Raw genomic sequence first — 15170 nt, forward strand, 5'->3', positions numbered from 1 at the left:
GACTTACCTGGCATAATTTGAATAATTGATTTGTCTAGCATCAGGCACTCGGGAGGGTAACAGAGGGTGGTGCTGCAGGGTCAGAGGGATGTGAAGAGGGAAATAAAACCCTGAGAAGGAGGTTTTGAAGAAGCTGGTTGAGAGTGGGGTTGCTTTAATGTCCAGCTTTGCTTTGGCAGATGCCCTCCGCGTGAAAAGCTGCGGGGGGACCGCGCGGTGCGGGGCAAGGGGCTGTCATTGGGCCACGAGCCTAACGCCGCTCTCCCCTTGCCTGTCTTCCAGCCCATCACTTCATCGCGGCGACGGCGTGCCAGGAGGCAGACTACGGCTGGATGATCCGGCACTACTGCCTGAAGCAGTTCCAGCTCAGCATGGAGGGCATTGGGCAGCAGCTCTGGTGCGACTGGGATGAGACTGTGGGGTAAGTGAGGTCCCTCTCCTTGCCCCTCCCTTCCCGGTGTCCCGGGACCACCTGCACCCGTCTTTGGTTTTGGGGTGTAAGGAGGTCAGTGGTGGGTTTTATTTCGGGGGGGGGACACACAAATCTGCCATTTCACTCCACTTTGCAAGCGCTGATGCTGCCCTGGCTCCATCCTTGCTGGGTCCAGCTGAAGGGGCTTCCCCATCCCAGTCGCTTGTGGAGGGGCCACGAGGTGGGCTTGGAGGGGAGCGCAGTGGATGTTGTCTACCTGGACTTCAGTGAGGCTTTTGACAGCGTCTCCCTTAAGATCCTCACAGACAAGTTGATGAAGTGTGGGCTGGATGAGCAGACAGTGAGGTGGGTTGAAAACTGGCTGAATGGCCAGGCCCAGAGGGTGGTGATCAATGGACAAGACTAGTTGGAGGCCAGCAACCCCTAGCAACTAGCTGACCTTCAATGCTGGGTCCAGTCCTGCTTAACCTCTTCGTTAGTGGTCTGGGTGATGGGGCAGAATGTACCCTCAGCAAGTTTGCAGATGTCACCAGGCTGGGAGGAGTGGGTGACACACCAGAGGGTGGTGCTGCTGTCCAGAGGGACCTCAGCAGGCTGGAGAAATGGGCTGATGGGAACCTCATGAAGTTCAGCAAGTGGAAATGCAAAGTCCTGCACCTGGGGAGGAACAACCCGAGGCACCAGTACATGCTGGGACCATCCAGCTGGAAAGCAGCTTTTCAGAAAAGGGGTCCTGGTGGACACCAAGTTGATCGTGAGCCAGCAATGTGCCCTGGCAGCAAAGAAGGTGAACGGTGTCTGGGGCTGCACTAGGAGGAGTGTTTCCAGCAGGTCGAGGGAGGTGATCCTTCCCCTACTCAGCACTGGTGAGGCCACCTCTGGAGTGCTGGGTCCAGTTCTGGGCTCCCCAGTGCAAGAGAGACATGGACATACTGGAGAGTTCTTTACTGCTGGGTAAAGAACTGGCTGGACAGCTGGGCTCAAAGAGTGGTGGTGAATGGAGTTTACTCCAGTTGGTGGCCGGTCACAAGCGGTGTTCCCCAGGGCTCAGTGTTGGGGCCAGTTCTGTTTAACATCTTTATCAATGATCTGGACGAAGGGATCGAGTGCACCCTCAGTCAGTTTGCAGATGACACCAAGTTGTGCAGGAGTGTTGATCTGCTGGAGGGTAGGCAGGCTCTGCAGAGGGACCTGGACAGGCTGGATCGATGGACCGAGGTCAATTGTATGAGGTTTAACAAGGCCAAGTGCTGGGTCCTGCACTTGGGCCACAGCAACCCCATGCAACGCTACAGGCTTGGGGAAGAGTGGCTGGAAAGCTGCCTGGCAGAGAAGGACCTGGGGGTGTTGGTTGACAGCCAGCTGAACATGAGCCAGCAGTGTGCCCAGGTGGCCAAGAAAGCCAATGGCATCCTGGCTTGTATCAAAAATAGCGTGGCCAGCAGGAGCAGGGCAGTGATCGTGCCCCTGTACTAGGCACTGGTGAGGCCGCACCTCGAATGCTGTGTTCAGTTCTGGGCCCCTCACTACATTGAGGGGCTGGAGCGTGTCCAGAGAAGGGCAACGAAGCTGGGGAAGGGTCTGGAGCACAAGGCTGATGGGGAGCGGCTGAGGGAGCTGGGGTTGTTCAGCCTGGAGAAAAGGAGGCTGAGGGGAGACCTCATCGCTCTCTACAACTGCCTGAAAGGAGGGTGTAGAGAGGTGGGGTCGGTCTCTTCTCCCAGGTAACAAGTGATAGGACAAGAGGAAATGTCCTCAAGTTGCGCCAGGGGAGGTTTAGACTGGATATTAGGGAATTTTTCTTCACTGAAAGGGTGATCAAGCACTGGAACAGGCTGCCCAGGGAAGTGGTTGAGTCCCCATCCCTGGAGGTATTTAAAGGACGTTTGGATGAGGTGCTTAGGGACATGGTGTAGTGGTGGTCTTGGTGGTGTTAGGTTTACGGTTGGACTCGATGATCTTAAAGGTCTTTTCCAACCTATACGATTCTGTGATTCTGTGATTCTGAGAGAGTCCAGCAAAGGGCCATGAAGATGATGAAGCATCTGGAGCATCTCTCCTCTAAGGAAAGGCTGAGAGAGCTGGGGCTGTTCAGCCTGGAGAAGAGGAGGCTCAGGGGGATTTTATTAAGGTATATAAATATCTGAAGAGAGGGTGCAAAGAGGACGGAGCCAGGCTCTTCTCAGTGGTGCCCAGGACCAGAGGCAATGGGCACAAACTGAAGCATGGGAGGTTCCCTCTGAACATCAGGAAATGCTTTTTCACTGTAAGGGTGTCTGAGCACTGGCACAGGATGCCCAGGGAGGTTGTGGAGTCTCCATCCTTGGGATACTCAAAAGCCATCTGGACATGGTCATGAGCAACCAGCTCTAGGTGGCCCTGCTTGAGCAGGGGCGTTTGGACAAGATGAGGTGGACCTTCAGAGGCCCTCTCCAACCTCAACCATTCTGTAATTAAACGGGCTTTCAAGGAGCCCAACCTAAGCTGTGTTTGGAAATCAGGATGGCGGTCTTGCTCAATACAGTTACGTACGTATGAAGAAACCTCACGCTTCAACAGGAGACGACCGCTCTTCTCACTGTCTGCTACATGCTGGGCATCGATGTGTTAATAAGGCAGTAGATTGGGATCCCCATCACGGCTCCATTACCTCTTCTGGTGATTCACTGCTTGATGGACATATTTTCCATGACATTTTTCTTTTTTCTCAGCGCTCAGGTTCTCCAGACAGTCCAAAATGCGCTAATTCAGCTTGAAAACCCCACAATCCACTGAGATGCTCTCAGACCCTGTGAGAAAATCCCAGGCTGTCCCACCAGACGTCTTGGCTTGCCCGCTACTTCCAAAACTTGCGTGTTGATTTTTCTTAGCGACTGGAGGGAGAGGCTGGTGTGGTACGGCATGGCAGTCTTCCGCTAATCCTCCTGTTTGTAATCAGTGTCAGGGAATTAGCGGTGATTTATGACTTAGGAGAACTGGAGATTCTGCTTTCCTGGTGGAGCGCTCGGCGGCTTCCCTGGGGGGACGATGAGGGTGATAAGGGAACCCTGCTCAATGCGGCAGCATCAGGGAGAGCAGGGCTGTTGCGTATGGGGAACGTGCTGCTCTGTGGGGTTTTTTTGGCTTTTTTGGCATTTCTTTTGATTATTTTTTTTTTAATTGCAAACCACCTAACGATGCTTTCTTTGGCTTAGCTCTTTCCTATTTATAACCAGCAGAGCTGAATTTTTCAGTACCGCCATGGCATAAATCATTCTCCTGGTGAGATGGTTTTGATTAAATTTGCAAAGACCAGTCAGGGGTGTCCGTGTGTTGGCACAAGGGCCTGAAAAGAGAAAATAAAAACCCATTCTCCATTCTGAGCTGGCTTTACACATCATACAGCGTTGTTGTGCCGTGGCCTTTCTCCGGGAAAACGTGGCAGACAAAAAGGAGCTCTTGCGACACAAGGAGGGGGATTGAGGTCAGTTGGAAATGGTGAGCAGATGTTGCCGTATGTCATGAGTATTCTGGACAAAAATTAGAGTTTTTGTAAGATTTTGCTTGATTTCCTGCTTCATGCCCCTTTCTTCTGTGCAAATTAAAATCTATATATAAAAACATACATATATATAGATAGATAGATAGCTTTTGAAAAGGACGGCTTAGGTTTTCCTTCCCCTTTATCAGTGACAAAATGGAGGGGAAGAAAAGAGAGTGGAAAGACTGTGGGAGGTTTTCTGGTTCTGGGAAACCTCATCTGGTCCTCAAAAATGTCCAGGGCTGCTGCTGTTGCTCCAGCCACTGTGGGGGTCTCCATGGGACCTGTCCCCCTCTGCCAACACCTTTGGAGGCAGCATCCAGATGTGGTCCAGGTGTGGAGAGTGGCAGGAGAAGGGGATAACTACCTCCCTGGGTCTCCTGGCTGTGCTGGGGGTGAGCTCCCACCCCTGGGACATCCCAGCAGAGCTGTCCCCAACCCGGGCTGTCCCGTGCAGGGGCTGAGCGTGTCCCGGGGGCAGGACTTTGCTTTTGGTCCTGGTTCGGTGCTATCTGCAAGGTTGATGAGATGCAATCCATCTCCTCCTCCAGACCTTCGGCAAAGCCATTGCACAGGAAGCAGAGGTGTATTAAAGAGCTTGTTCTTTATCTCCGACGTCCTGTTTTTCTTCTAAATAGCTTCTACTAAACTTGTTATCCTTGAAGCACTTGGAGGAAATGTTGATAAACTTGCAGTGTTTAATTTGATTGCGTGAGTCCATTCGCTCCGTGCAAACACAAGGCTCGGGTTATTTAAGGGATGACATTCCTCTGATCCTCCTGTGCCCTCGGGACACTGGGAAAATCAGGTAGAAATAGCTCAGCTGCTGCTGTAAATAAGCTGCTCTGCAGGGATATGGGGTTTGGGTGGCCACCTCGCTCGACACCCCTGCTCCCTGGGTGTGCACGGGACTCACCATCCCCTTTTAGGAGAAAAAGGTACTGTTCGGAGCTGTCCCAGCGGGAGTGGGCAGGGGCTGGCACAGGCTGGCTGGTCGCCCCTCCGGCTTTAGGGGCAAGGACTTGACTTCCACCAGGCGTGAGATGGTGACAGAAGATGGAAATAAACCACCTGCCTAGAGCCTCGTCTCCTCTCCGAATCTTCCCCCAAACTGAGGAATTTTGATGCTTGAAACCTGCCCAAAACGAGAATGAGAAATATTTGAAGGTTTTGCCTCTGACAGGTCCCATACCATCAGCAGCATCGGGTTGGAGCCGTGATTTCTCGTATGCAGCATTTAGTGGAGAAATGCCCGTTAGGCCCATCATTTACTGCTCAATTGAGAATGACATGATGGGAACATCTGGATAAATGAATTGTCTCGGCAGAGTTTGTAATTGTGGTTTATTGGTCCTATTTATAGGCTGCAGATTATCCTCCCTCAGAAGTATTAACCGAGCTCTTGCATCGCTGGTACCGCTGCGTTCAGATGTAACCGAGCGGGTCTCTCTGGACCAGGGGTGTTTGCTGAGCTTGGGCTTGGACCATGCGAACAAACCTCTCTGAGGAGGTTTGTCCGACACCGTTGAGCTCTGCTGGCTTTCTCAGCCGTGCTTATTTGGGGAAAGTCGCTGTTTTTTGATATGCAAAATCATGTACGGGGGAACTTGTGTGAGCCGTTACAGGCTGCCAGGTGGTTTTTAATAAAATAATTAGTTCCTGAAGTTGGCCATGAACGCTGTCTCCTGGAAAGGGAGAAGGACTGCTCTGAGAGGTGTTTTCCCTTGGGTCATCTGGTTTCCTTCCCTCTCAAGGACGAGCGATCCGGTGTGGCCTCGGATGCTCCTGCTGGAGCCGTGCGTGCCGGTGCCTGCTGGGTCAGCTGCCCACCTAGCAGCTCATGTGCTGCAAGCTGGTCTCTCCGGCCCCTCCGTGACGTTGCCCTGTGGGTCCCTGGCCCGAGAGCAATTCGGACCAAGCACCCTGGCGTTTTGTTTTCCAGGGCTTGCAGCCACCCCGTTATTTAAAGCTGGAGCTGCATCATGGTCTCCTCTGCTTCGTGGTGGTGGCCGAGCTGCTTTGACCAGGAGCTCAGCTGTGCATGACTAATTATCCCGAAGATCAGCTTGGCTATTTTGATTCCCGGTCCAGATTCATCGGCGCGGCGATTGAGCCGGGGGATTAGCTGTGGTCTCCCTCGGGGCAGCTATTTTGGGGAGGCGGAGCGCTGCTGGCAGAGCCGGAGCTGCTAGAGGGCTCGGGCTGCCGGCCGCTCACCCACTCATGCATCAGCAGGAGCCGATGACTTGTAGATATTTTTCCTGCGCCGTTTTAGCTCGCCAGCGGGCCGTGGCTGGGGAACGGCTTGGCGGTTTTTGCCACGGCATTGGTGCATCGGGCAGCAGCGAGAGGATGGGAGGATGCTCGCCGTGCCGAGCGCTGCGGCAGCTGCGGATGTCACTCCAGCCGAGCCAGGCGCCTTCATCCCAAATATATCCGCTCTGTGGCACGCCTGAAAGTCTCCGGGGAATGCTTTCCCATTGCCGTGGGCATCCTGCGGGGCAGGAGCTCACCAGCACGGTGTTTCGCCCGCCGGTCTGACAGCTGCAGCCGGGTCCAGAAATGTGCCCATGCTGCTGGCTCCCGGCACGCCTGGTACCCTGCCCCGCTCCTACCCCCGCTGCGGGGCTGCTCTCACACTGTGAATACACTCTCGGTGTGTCTTCGGGTTATTTATCCGTCGTCTTACAGAAAAGAGGTTGATCCATTAGCTTATTACCTCGTTATCTACTTATTTATCTTCAGGTCGCCAGGTCCCTTCTGGATACCCCTTTACCATGTCTCCAGACTTGCCCTGCAACCTTGCAGAGGAAGAAATCAATTTTTTCTTTTAATTTACAGAGCAAAAGGAAAGCCTTGTGGTATTTTTTTTTTTTCCTTCTGAAGCAAGGGATTTGGGGAGGATAAGGAAAAAAATCCTGATGCTCAGCAAAAGAGAGAGTTGGCAATCCTGTGAACCCGATCTGGTAGCTGCAGTGTAACACCGTCCGCACCAAGGTGCTGGCAGGGAATAAATGGCAGATCAAATTCTAGGCTTGGTTGCAGTGGTAAAAAACCCCAGAGGCATTGCTTAGGATTTACAGCGGTGTAAGCATTCAGATCCCGTCCAACCATAAATCAGCCCTCGATTGCTTCCCAGCAGCGGCCCAGCCCCGGCCCCGTCCTGCCCGCGGGCATTCGTCCCGCGGTCCCCGTGCCGCTCAGCTGCCTCCTGCTGCAGCATCCTTTAAACCCAACCCGTTTCCATGGCGATGAGGAAAACAGTTTTAATTGCAGTTCACATTGGGTAGGGAAAAAATATTTAGAACTAAGCAAAGCCGTACTTTTCAGGGCAGGCTGCCTGTCTCCCTGCCTGGCTCCTTGCCCGCAGCCTGTGGCGGTGGGATGGCTTCGGAAAAACCTGCCCTGTTCCCGGTGCTATCCTACATCAGCTCAATAATCACAATTTTTAATTTTTTTTAGTAATTAAAGCTAGTCTTTTAAGGCATTTTTAAGGATTTTAAATTAAGATGCTGGTATTCAAGGCAAAACCAGGGGGGTGGGAGGGGCAGGAAAAGGAGGTGGCGTGGGCACAGGTCGCTTCTCCTTTCCCTCTCCCCCCATGTCTGGTGGTCCCTGGGGACACACTGGCCATCACAGAGAGCTAAGGACACCCGCCGTGCTCAGCCTCCTCCAGCCACGGGCACCCCTCCATCCCTCCATCTCAAAGCGCAGGCGACCCCCCGAGAGCTGCCGTTCCCGGGGAGCCCTTGCTGGGCTGCCAGCCATTTTTGGCACCGGGAGGGAGCCCAGAGAAGCCCAAGCCCACTTGGGAAAAGGGAGCGTGACTTGGGGACGCTTCTCAAAGCTGCCGAGCTCTCCTCGGGGTCGGGGGACGCAGCCCGAGTGCTCTGACCAGGATTTTCCTGCAGATACAACTGGACGGTCCTTGCGAGAAATTTCAAATACCTTCCCATGGGGGAGAGGCACCCAGTGGAAAGGCTTTTGTCACATCCTCTAATTCCAAATAGCATCTTAACTAACTCCTCCGTTGCCAGCCAGGTTTTGCAGCCTGGCTCTTGGCTGTTATGAATAGCACATGGCATGTAGCTTTGGGCTGCGCTGGCTATTCATAGCCCCTGGCAAACAGCATTAAAAACACCCGCTCCTTCGGGTACTCCTTGTTCCCAGGCAGGTGGGGAAGTCAGGGACAACCATCCTGAGGTGTCGCATCCTTAGATCCCCTGGCTGCTCTGCAAAGCCGTGGGGATGTGCCACGGTGCAGGTGCGTGGCCCGGTGGCTTCCCTGACCTCCTTGTTTACCCCGACCGAACTGAGCCATCGCGGAGCTTGTCGGAAGCCCAGCCAGGGAGCTGCCCTGTGGTTAATCCAGTAACGGCCATAAGGCCCTGCTCAGCTGCTTTTAGAGGGCAGCCAGCCCCTGGTCTGCGGGGCGTGGGTATTTCTCTGCACGCCCCCCACCTCGGGTCTGATTTAGGGCTGGTGGCGTTCAGGTCTCTTAGGTCGGCCCCCAAAAAAATCATCTGGGTGTTTTGCCAGGCGTTGCAATCCCCAGACACCCCCGATGCCGCTGACTTGGGTTTGTGTCCTCACCATCATCTCCAAGGTGGTCCCAGCTGCACCCTGCGGGCTCCCTAAACACCCGGCCCCTCTCTTCCCCCAACGCCTGCCCTGGCAGTGGGTGACAGCCTGAGCCCCCCATCCAGGGCCATGGCGGCAGAGCCGGTGGCATGCCGTGCCACTCTATTTCTGCATCGGTCACCAATGTCGCATCTTGCTTCAGCTGCAGCAGTGGGGTCCCTCCCCGGGCAGCAGCACCCCGACCCCGGCAGCATCCCCAGCACAGCGGGGCATGGCACGCGGTCCTCCGTAGTGTGCGACATGGGGCTGAGATTTGGCGATGCCTTTCTCCTGCTTGCAAGGATATCATCTCTGGAGGCTTTGCTTTGGAAGGTCTGTGCCCTTGCTCAGCGGGAGGAGATGGAGGCTTGCAAATGAGCTGTAGGCTTGTCGGAAAGCCAAAAGCTTGACTCTTTACTTCTTTCAAAGAGAGTTTCTCACTCTATGACTGATTACCCCTCTGTCTGGACGCCAGAAGTAGCATGATCATCCCTGCAGCTCCCAGAGCTTGGCTCAGCTTTGCCTGGCTGAGTGTGGTGGGGGACATCACCCTCCTGGGCTGGGCTGTGGGGTGGGAGGTGGGTGGCAAGGGGAGGGCAGAGCAGTCGTACTGGGCAGCAAAACAACCCCCCCAAGAGGTTTCACCATCAGCACGGGCTGAATTCCCCGGTGCGACCACGCTGGCACGGTGCTAACGTAGTAATGCGGCTGTGCTTGCGCGGGGGGAGGGAGAGAGAGAGAACCAGATGCTGCTTTGGAGATGCAATGGGGTGAACGTTCGCTGTGGCAGGGAAGAGCACGCTCAGCCCTGGGCGTCAACATTGCTGCTCTCCGGCGGGATTGTGATCCCTTCTGACAAGGCATGGCAAGCAGCAGCCTGGGTCTGCTGGGTCTCATTTATCCGTATCCCAGCAAATGGATCCCTTCGGTAGCCCTCTCCGGTAGCTGGTGGTGCATCTGTAACGAGAAGGTCCTCCATGCCATGTGTTTCGGTGCTCTGCATGTGAGGACAGAAGACGGACGGAATCTTGCAGGACCGTTCTCGGAACACCGCGAGACACAGCAGCTCAGGACCCGCGCAGCTGGCAGGGATGGACTCGGCCGGTGGTTGGCAGCTCATGTCTATGGATGGCCAAGGGTTTATGAGATGAAGGGGAAGAAATTAAAGCACTCGGCTACAGTTGAGAGTTTGGCTTTTGGCTGTTCATAAAACATTCATGGTCAAGTAGTGCTTTGTGTAAGCAAAGGGCAGAAAAATCATCTCTTGAAGAGCATCCAGACTTGCTTTCCCTTGGCCAAGAGCTCAGCAGCCCTCGGTGTCACTTTTACACTTCTAGCTGTTGCTGAAGATGTTTTCTTTTCCCTCCGGTCCCCTCCTGCTCGCTCTCTGCTGGGCTCGGGGGGTGCGCGGGGCTGGCAGGTCCCCGTGATGCCACCCTGCTCCTGCCGAGGACGTGATCCCACCCAGAGCAGGGCAGCTATAATGAAGACAGGGGACATGAAAATAAAAGGGACAGGAGACTTAGGGTATCTTAAGCCACAGCTGCAGACCCCCATCAGGATGGCAGGCCCTCCTTCCACACCTGGACAGACGGCCGTAGCCCCACGGCCGCCTCCTCGCCCCCTTTGCTGCTCGTGGGGCTGCAGCTGCTCGGCTCCTCGCCTCGGGTCCATCCTCTCCCCAGCCGGTGCGCACGGAGCCGTCTGAGCGCTGAGCCTAAGTGCAAAGTGTAATTACAATTTATCCTTTTAGTTGCTGACACCATTTTGCTTTGGTTACTTGCACGTTTTCACGTATAATGACAGCAGCAGCTATTTCTCAGCACAAAAACATGGTCTGAGCCGGGGAAGGGCTAAGCCAGCTGCTGTACGGCCCTTCAGTTTTAAAAATAGCTTTTATTCGCTTTTCTGTTAACTCTTTCCCTCTGGTTCCTGAAGCTGCTTTAGCTCCTGAGATCTGCTAAGGCTGCTGATGAACGGGAAATGGTAATTTTGCACATTGGGATGCTGAGCAGAAGCTCCAGGCGCCCCGTTAATTAAATCACCCGACTCCGCAGGGCCTCCCTCCGGCGCTGCCGTGTGCCCATGGGCACAGCGAGGCAACCGCCGCCTGCCCAAAACCCAGCTGATGAGATGCAGAGAGGCTGCGGCGAGTAGCTGGGAAGCTGCTTATAAAAGATTTCTTCCCCCAGGCGGGTTTTTAATTGGCTAGCTGGGTTTTGGTTAGCTCTGCTTCGCTAGGATTAAATGTGAGTGATTGGGATGGGGAAAAAAAATTACATATACATATTTTTTTAATGCATAGCCAATTTTAAAGCAGGTAGGATTTGAAACCCACGGTGATACTTGTCCTTCCAGAGGGTGGCAGGTTGGACCAGCACAGGGGCTGTCTTCTCCCTGTGGTGCCTTTTGCTCAGGGCTGCTCCTTGTTTTCCAAATATTTGGAAAAAAAAAAAACCAAACACCCTCAAAAAATGGGACTTGCTGGCCATTGAGAGGTGGGATGGGTCATGGTCCCGTGGACCTGCAAAGCGGGGTACTGCAGAGAGATGAGCTTCAAAAGCATGCTGCTGGTTCACATGCAACCCCCCCCATTTTTAGGCAATTAAAAGGAGAATTTTAAGTAGTATGCTTCTAGTAATTTCCTTCTGTAAATGAAAACTCCTTGTGCTTTTGGCTGTGGGTGAGCACTTAAAGTGTGCTCAAAGTGGCGAAACCTGATGGGAATTAAAAAAAAAACCATATATTTTTATACCTATCTACCTACAATCTCAAAAAAAAAAAAAAAAACCTAAAAAATTCAGATAACTGAGATAACAATCTCAAATAACGTATACACACTTCTATAACAGAAAGTATATAATATTTTATAGGATATGGGGTGGTGTGCTCAGGGCTGGTCCCTGGTGCCACCCCGGTGCCCTTCTCTGTGTTGCAGCACCTACGGGGAGCTGACGAACTGCACGGCGCTGATCGCCGAGAGGCTCGACTGCTACTGGCCCAACCGGCTGGTGGACGAGTTCTTCGTGGCCGTCCACAAGCAGTACTTCAGGAACTGCTCGCCCTCTGGCCGGGCGCTGCACGATCCCCCCAATGGCGTCCTCTGCCCCTTCATCCTGCTGCCCGTCCTCGTCACGCTGCTGATGACCGCGCTGGTGGTGTGGAGGAGCAAACGCAGCGAGGGCATCGTGTAGGGACGCCCTGCCGCCGGCGCAGGGGAGGGACGGGGGGGCCCCCACCCCGAAAGCACCCGTTTTTTTGGGAAGACCCTGGCAGAGGAGCATCCCGGGGGGTACCAAGTCCAGGAGGCAGAGACGGTAACGCCACCACTCCTCCCTCGCCCGGCGGTTTCCAAATAAGTACATCATTTAGGACTCGGTTGTTTGGCGATACGGGATGCCGGTGGCTGGCGAGGCTGCCGTGGGCTGCCCGGGCAGCGGGGAGCCCTCTCGGGGTACCGGGGAGCACGGCTCGCCTCGGGCATCGGCACTGCCTCATCTTTCCCACCTGCTTCCCTCCCAGCACCCCACAGCATCGTGTTTTGCCAGAAGAGGAAAATTTTTAAAAAATAAGAAAGAAAAGGGGGTGGGGGTGTTGAAATCTTGCCAGCCCACGGTGCTGGCACAGCGTTGGGAGGTGCCAGTGGGTGTAACCACGAGGCCAGTAGGTCTGGGTGCAACCCTGGGTGCTGAAACCGTCACGGCTTTCTCTTTTTGTCCTTTTTTTTTTTTTTTTCCACACCAGGAAAGGCATCTCCTCCCCCGGCCCCCAGCACAAGGCCAAGGCCCGCATGGGGTGGGTTTTGCCTGGCAGATGGGGAGCAATGGGTGAAAATCGGCAGTGGGAGCTGGTGGCACCAGTGGTGGCCTTGGCAGTGCCCTGGACTAAGGAGCAATGGGAATAAGGTGCTTTTCCTACCTAAATAAATAAATACATAAATAAAGCAGGTGCCCGTCTCTGGTGCGAATCCTCGGCGTCTCTGGTGTGAATCCTCTCCGTGAAAGCTGGGGTCCAGGTGGGTCGAGGGGCCCCTGCAGTCATCCCCCTCGCTGCCCTGAAGGAGCCTCTGTGATCCCAGAGACCCCCCCCAATAATGCTGACCCCCACCCCATGGGCACCCCTTGGCAGCAGGGTCCCTGGGGGGGGTCCCTGGGTGTGGGTGGGCAGGTCGGGGGTCCAGGAGTGGGATCGGCGCCCTTGGTGGGTGACTGGGCAGCATCCCTGACGCCTCCAGACCACTCCAGACCCCCTTCAGTGCCTCGCTGGCTCAGGAAGGGGTCCCCTGGGAGACCCAGCCGCTGTCCCCCCGGCCCTCGCATTTCCCAAAACCCCCGAAATGGTGCGTGCTGGGCAGCGGGACGCCCAGCCATCTGCCTGGCCCACCGCGGGCTGCCCGGTCCCGACTCCTGTTCCTCTTCCAGGAGGCCGCAGCATTTTTTTCCTTTGCCATTTGGTATTTGGGGCTTTTTTTCAGGGGCAGTTGAACAATTAAAAAAAATAATCAGCATTATTTGATGGAGAGCACCCAGGGCTCCGGAGACTATGGTCCCTGCAGCCAGGAAGAGCTGAAGAGGCTTTCTGGAAGATGGCTACCTGCCTAGCATAAAAATAAATTAAAAAAACAAAACAACAAAACGTCAAGAAAAGCGCAGCAGGTTGTTCCAAAAGCTGCATGGGAGTTACCAAAGCTGTCTCCTGCACACGCGCTGTTTGCTGACGAGCGGCCGCAAGGGAAGGTGACGCTTTGGGGACGTGTAGGAGAGTTTGGTTTCTGCCACGGGGGTGCAGGGTGGCAGTGAGCTCCCCCTCAGATTTCTGCTGAGGTACTTTGGCCACGTGCAGTGAACCACGGCCCCCCGCAGCACCCCAGCTTCGGTGAGAGGCGGAAATCAAGGGTGGCCGGGTGGAGTATAGATTAGTTGCATCTATACAAATATATATGTAAATATATATAAAAATACCCATAAAAATAAATATATATATATAAAAACCAGCTCCTCATGTTCAGGAAAAAATAATTCAGTTTATTTTCCTGGACTGTGAGCTGATGGGCTCTCTAGGATGAGGATAAGGTGTAACATTTTTTCCCCCGTGTATTCTAGAGGGGAAGAAACTGATGCTTAAGCTTTCCTGTACAGTATTTAATAGTATCCCACCTTGAATATTCTGCTCATCTCCTCCAGGTAAGCGAAATCAGGGTGAAGGGAGCGTACAGCGGGACTGTACTGGGAGGTGGGGACTGGGTTTGACGGCTGCAGCTGTAGCTCTGCGCTCACGCAGGCTGCTGGTACCCCAAACCTGCCGCACGCCCTGACACGGCTTTTCCTGGCTCTCTGTAGCAGCACCCTGCGCGTGCTCTGCCCTGGGTACATCTAAAGCAAACTAGTTCAGCGTTTTCAGCTTGAAAGTAACAGAATCCTTCTGATTCAATACGCAAAAGCTGGACGTATTTTCCAACCTTTCTATTTCTGCGAGTGCTTTACTCCTTACCTTCCCTGACGTTACTATTTTGGCAGCATGGATTTCTCACCGCAGCTGCCTGCTTAAAATAATATGCTGATCCATGTTTCATTTTAAATAGACGCAGTGGCAATATTATCCGAAGACGAAGCTCACGGTAAGGCTCTCCTCCTGCATGCCAATCCCTGCATTTCATTTCCCTGTTTTCCTAGACCTCCAGTAACGCGTACAGGAGCCTGGGAAGCTGTAAGGGAAAAGGCACAGGGAAAACTTAAAAAGCAAGGCTGCACCATGCTTAAAATTTGCAAGCCAGCTCTGCCTCGCTAATGATGGAGGCAATTTTGGTTTCCTTCAGTGTCTGCAGAGGAAAGAATGAAGCATAATCATTCAGGGGGATAAAAACCCAACAGTCAGTGCCCAAGCGTCACACACACACTTGCTCCGTATGAAACCACACGAACATTTATTTCTATGGTTTATGTACTTATAAAAGCTTGAACCGGCTCCGTTGCACCTCCTCTGTGTGATCCCACGAGCGAAATGCGTTTCGGTCTCTGGGGCTATGCCAACGCCCGCCCGCCCGGCAGCCCCGGGCATCGCCTGGGTCAGCGGGGAGCAGCGGGGAGCTCTGGCACACGACAGGCAGCAGACTTCTCACGGCATTTACTCTGAAGTGATTCCCGAGGTACGTGCTACTCGCTTCTGCAGGATCGCTGCTTGCACATACTATGTTTGATATACAGCTACTTACAGAAAAGGCAATTAGAGCATCACATCCTTTCAAATTACCAAAAAAGCCAAGCGCGCACGCGTGTTTAAAGGAGGGCGCAGTGCCTTATTATTCTCAGCTGCGTTATTAGTCATTTGCTTTCAGTGCAGAAGTTGGAAGAACACAATGAGGTGTTCTCCAGGTAACGGTGCTTGAATTTACCTTCATCAGATCGAACAGCGTCTGATGCTCCCTCACCACATCCAGATTGGAAAGCCAAAGGCAGATTTCTTAAAAAAAAAAATCTCCCTTTCATTAAATTTTCACAGAAATATATAATATATATAATATATATATAATTTTACTAAATACTACACATTTACTTAAGTTATGGATTTGCCTATAGTTCTTTTAACTACTTCACACAA

General features: G+C 53.5%; 1 protein-coding gene across 1 annotated transcript in view; it reads left to right on the forward strand.

The window, feature by feature from the left end:
* Nucleotides 1-12488, forward strand: part of RAMP1 (receptor activity modifying protein 1) — a 31740-nt gene extending 19252 nt beyond the window's left edge. The window contains exons 2-3 of the mRNA XM_075511613.1: nt 283-421; nt 11512-12488. Of these exons, the coding sequence (XP_075367728.1) occupies nt 283-421; nt 11512-11767 (395 nt within the window). The 3' untranslated portion in view covers nt 11768-12488. The remainder of the gene's footprint in view (nt 1-282; nt 422-11511) is intronic.
* Nucleotides 12489-15170: the final 2682 nt, after the last annotated feature.

Source organism: Mycteria americana, chromosome 9, assembly GCF_035582795.1.
Source record: "Mycteria americana isolate JAX WOST 10 ecotype Jacksonville Zoo and Gardens chromosome 9, USCA_MyAme_1.0, whole genome shotgun sequence".
In the NCBI taxonomy this organism is placed as follows: domain Eukaryota; kingdom Metazoa; phylum Chordata; class Aves; order Ciconiiformes; family Ciconiidae; genus Mycteria; species Mycteria americana.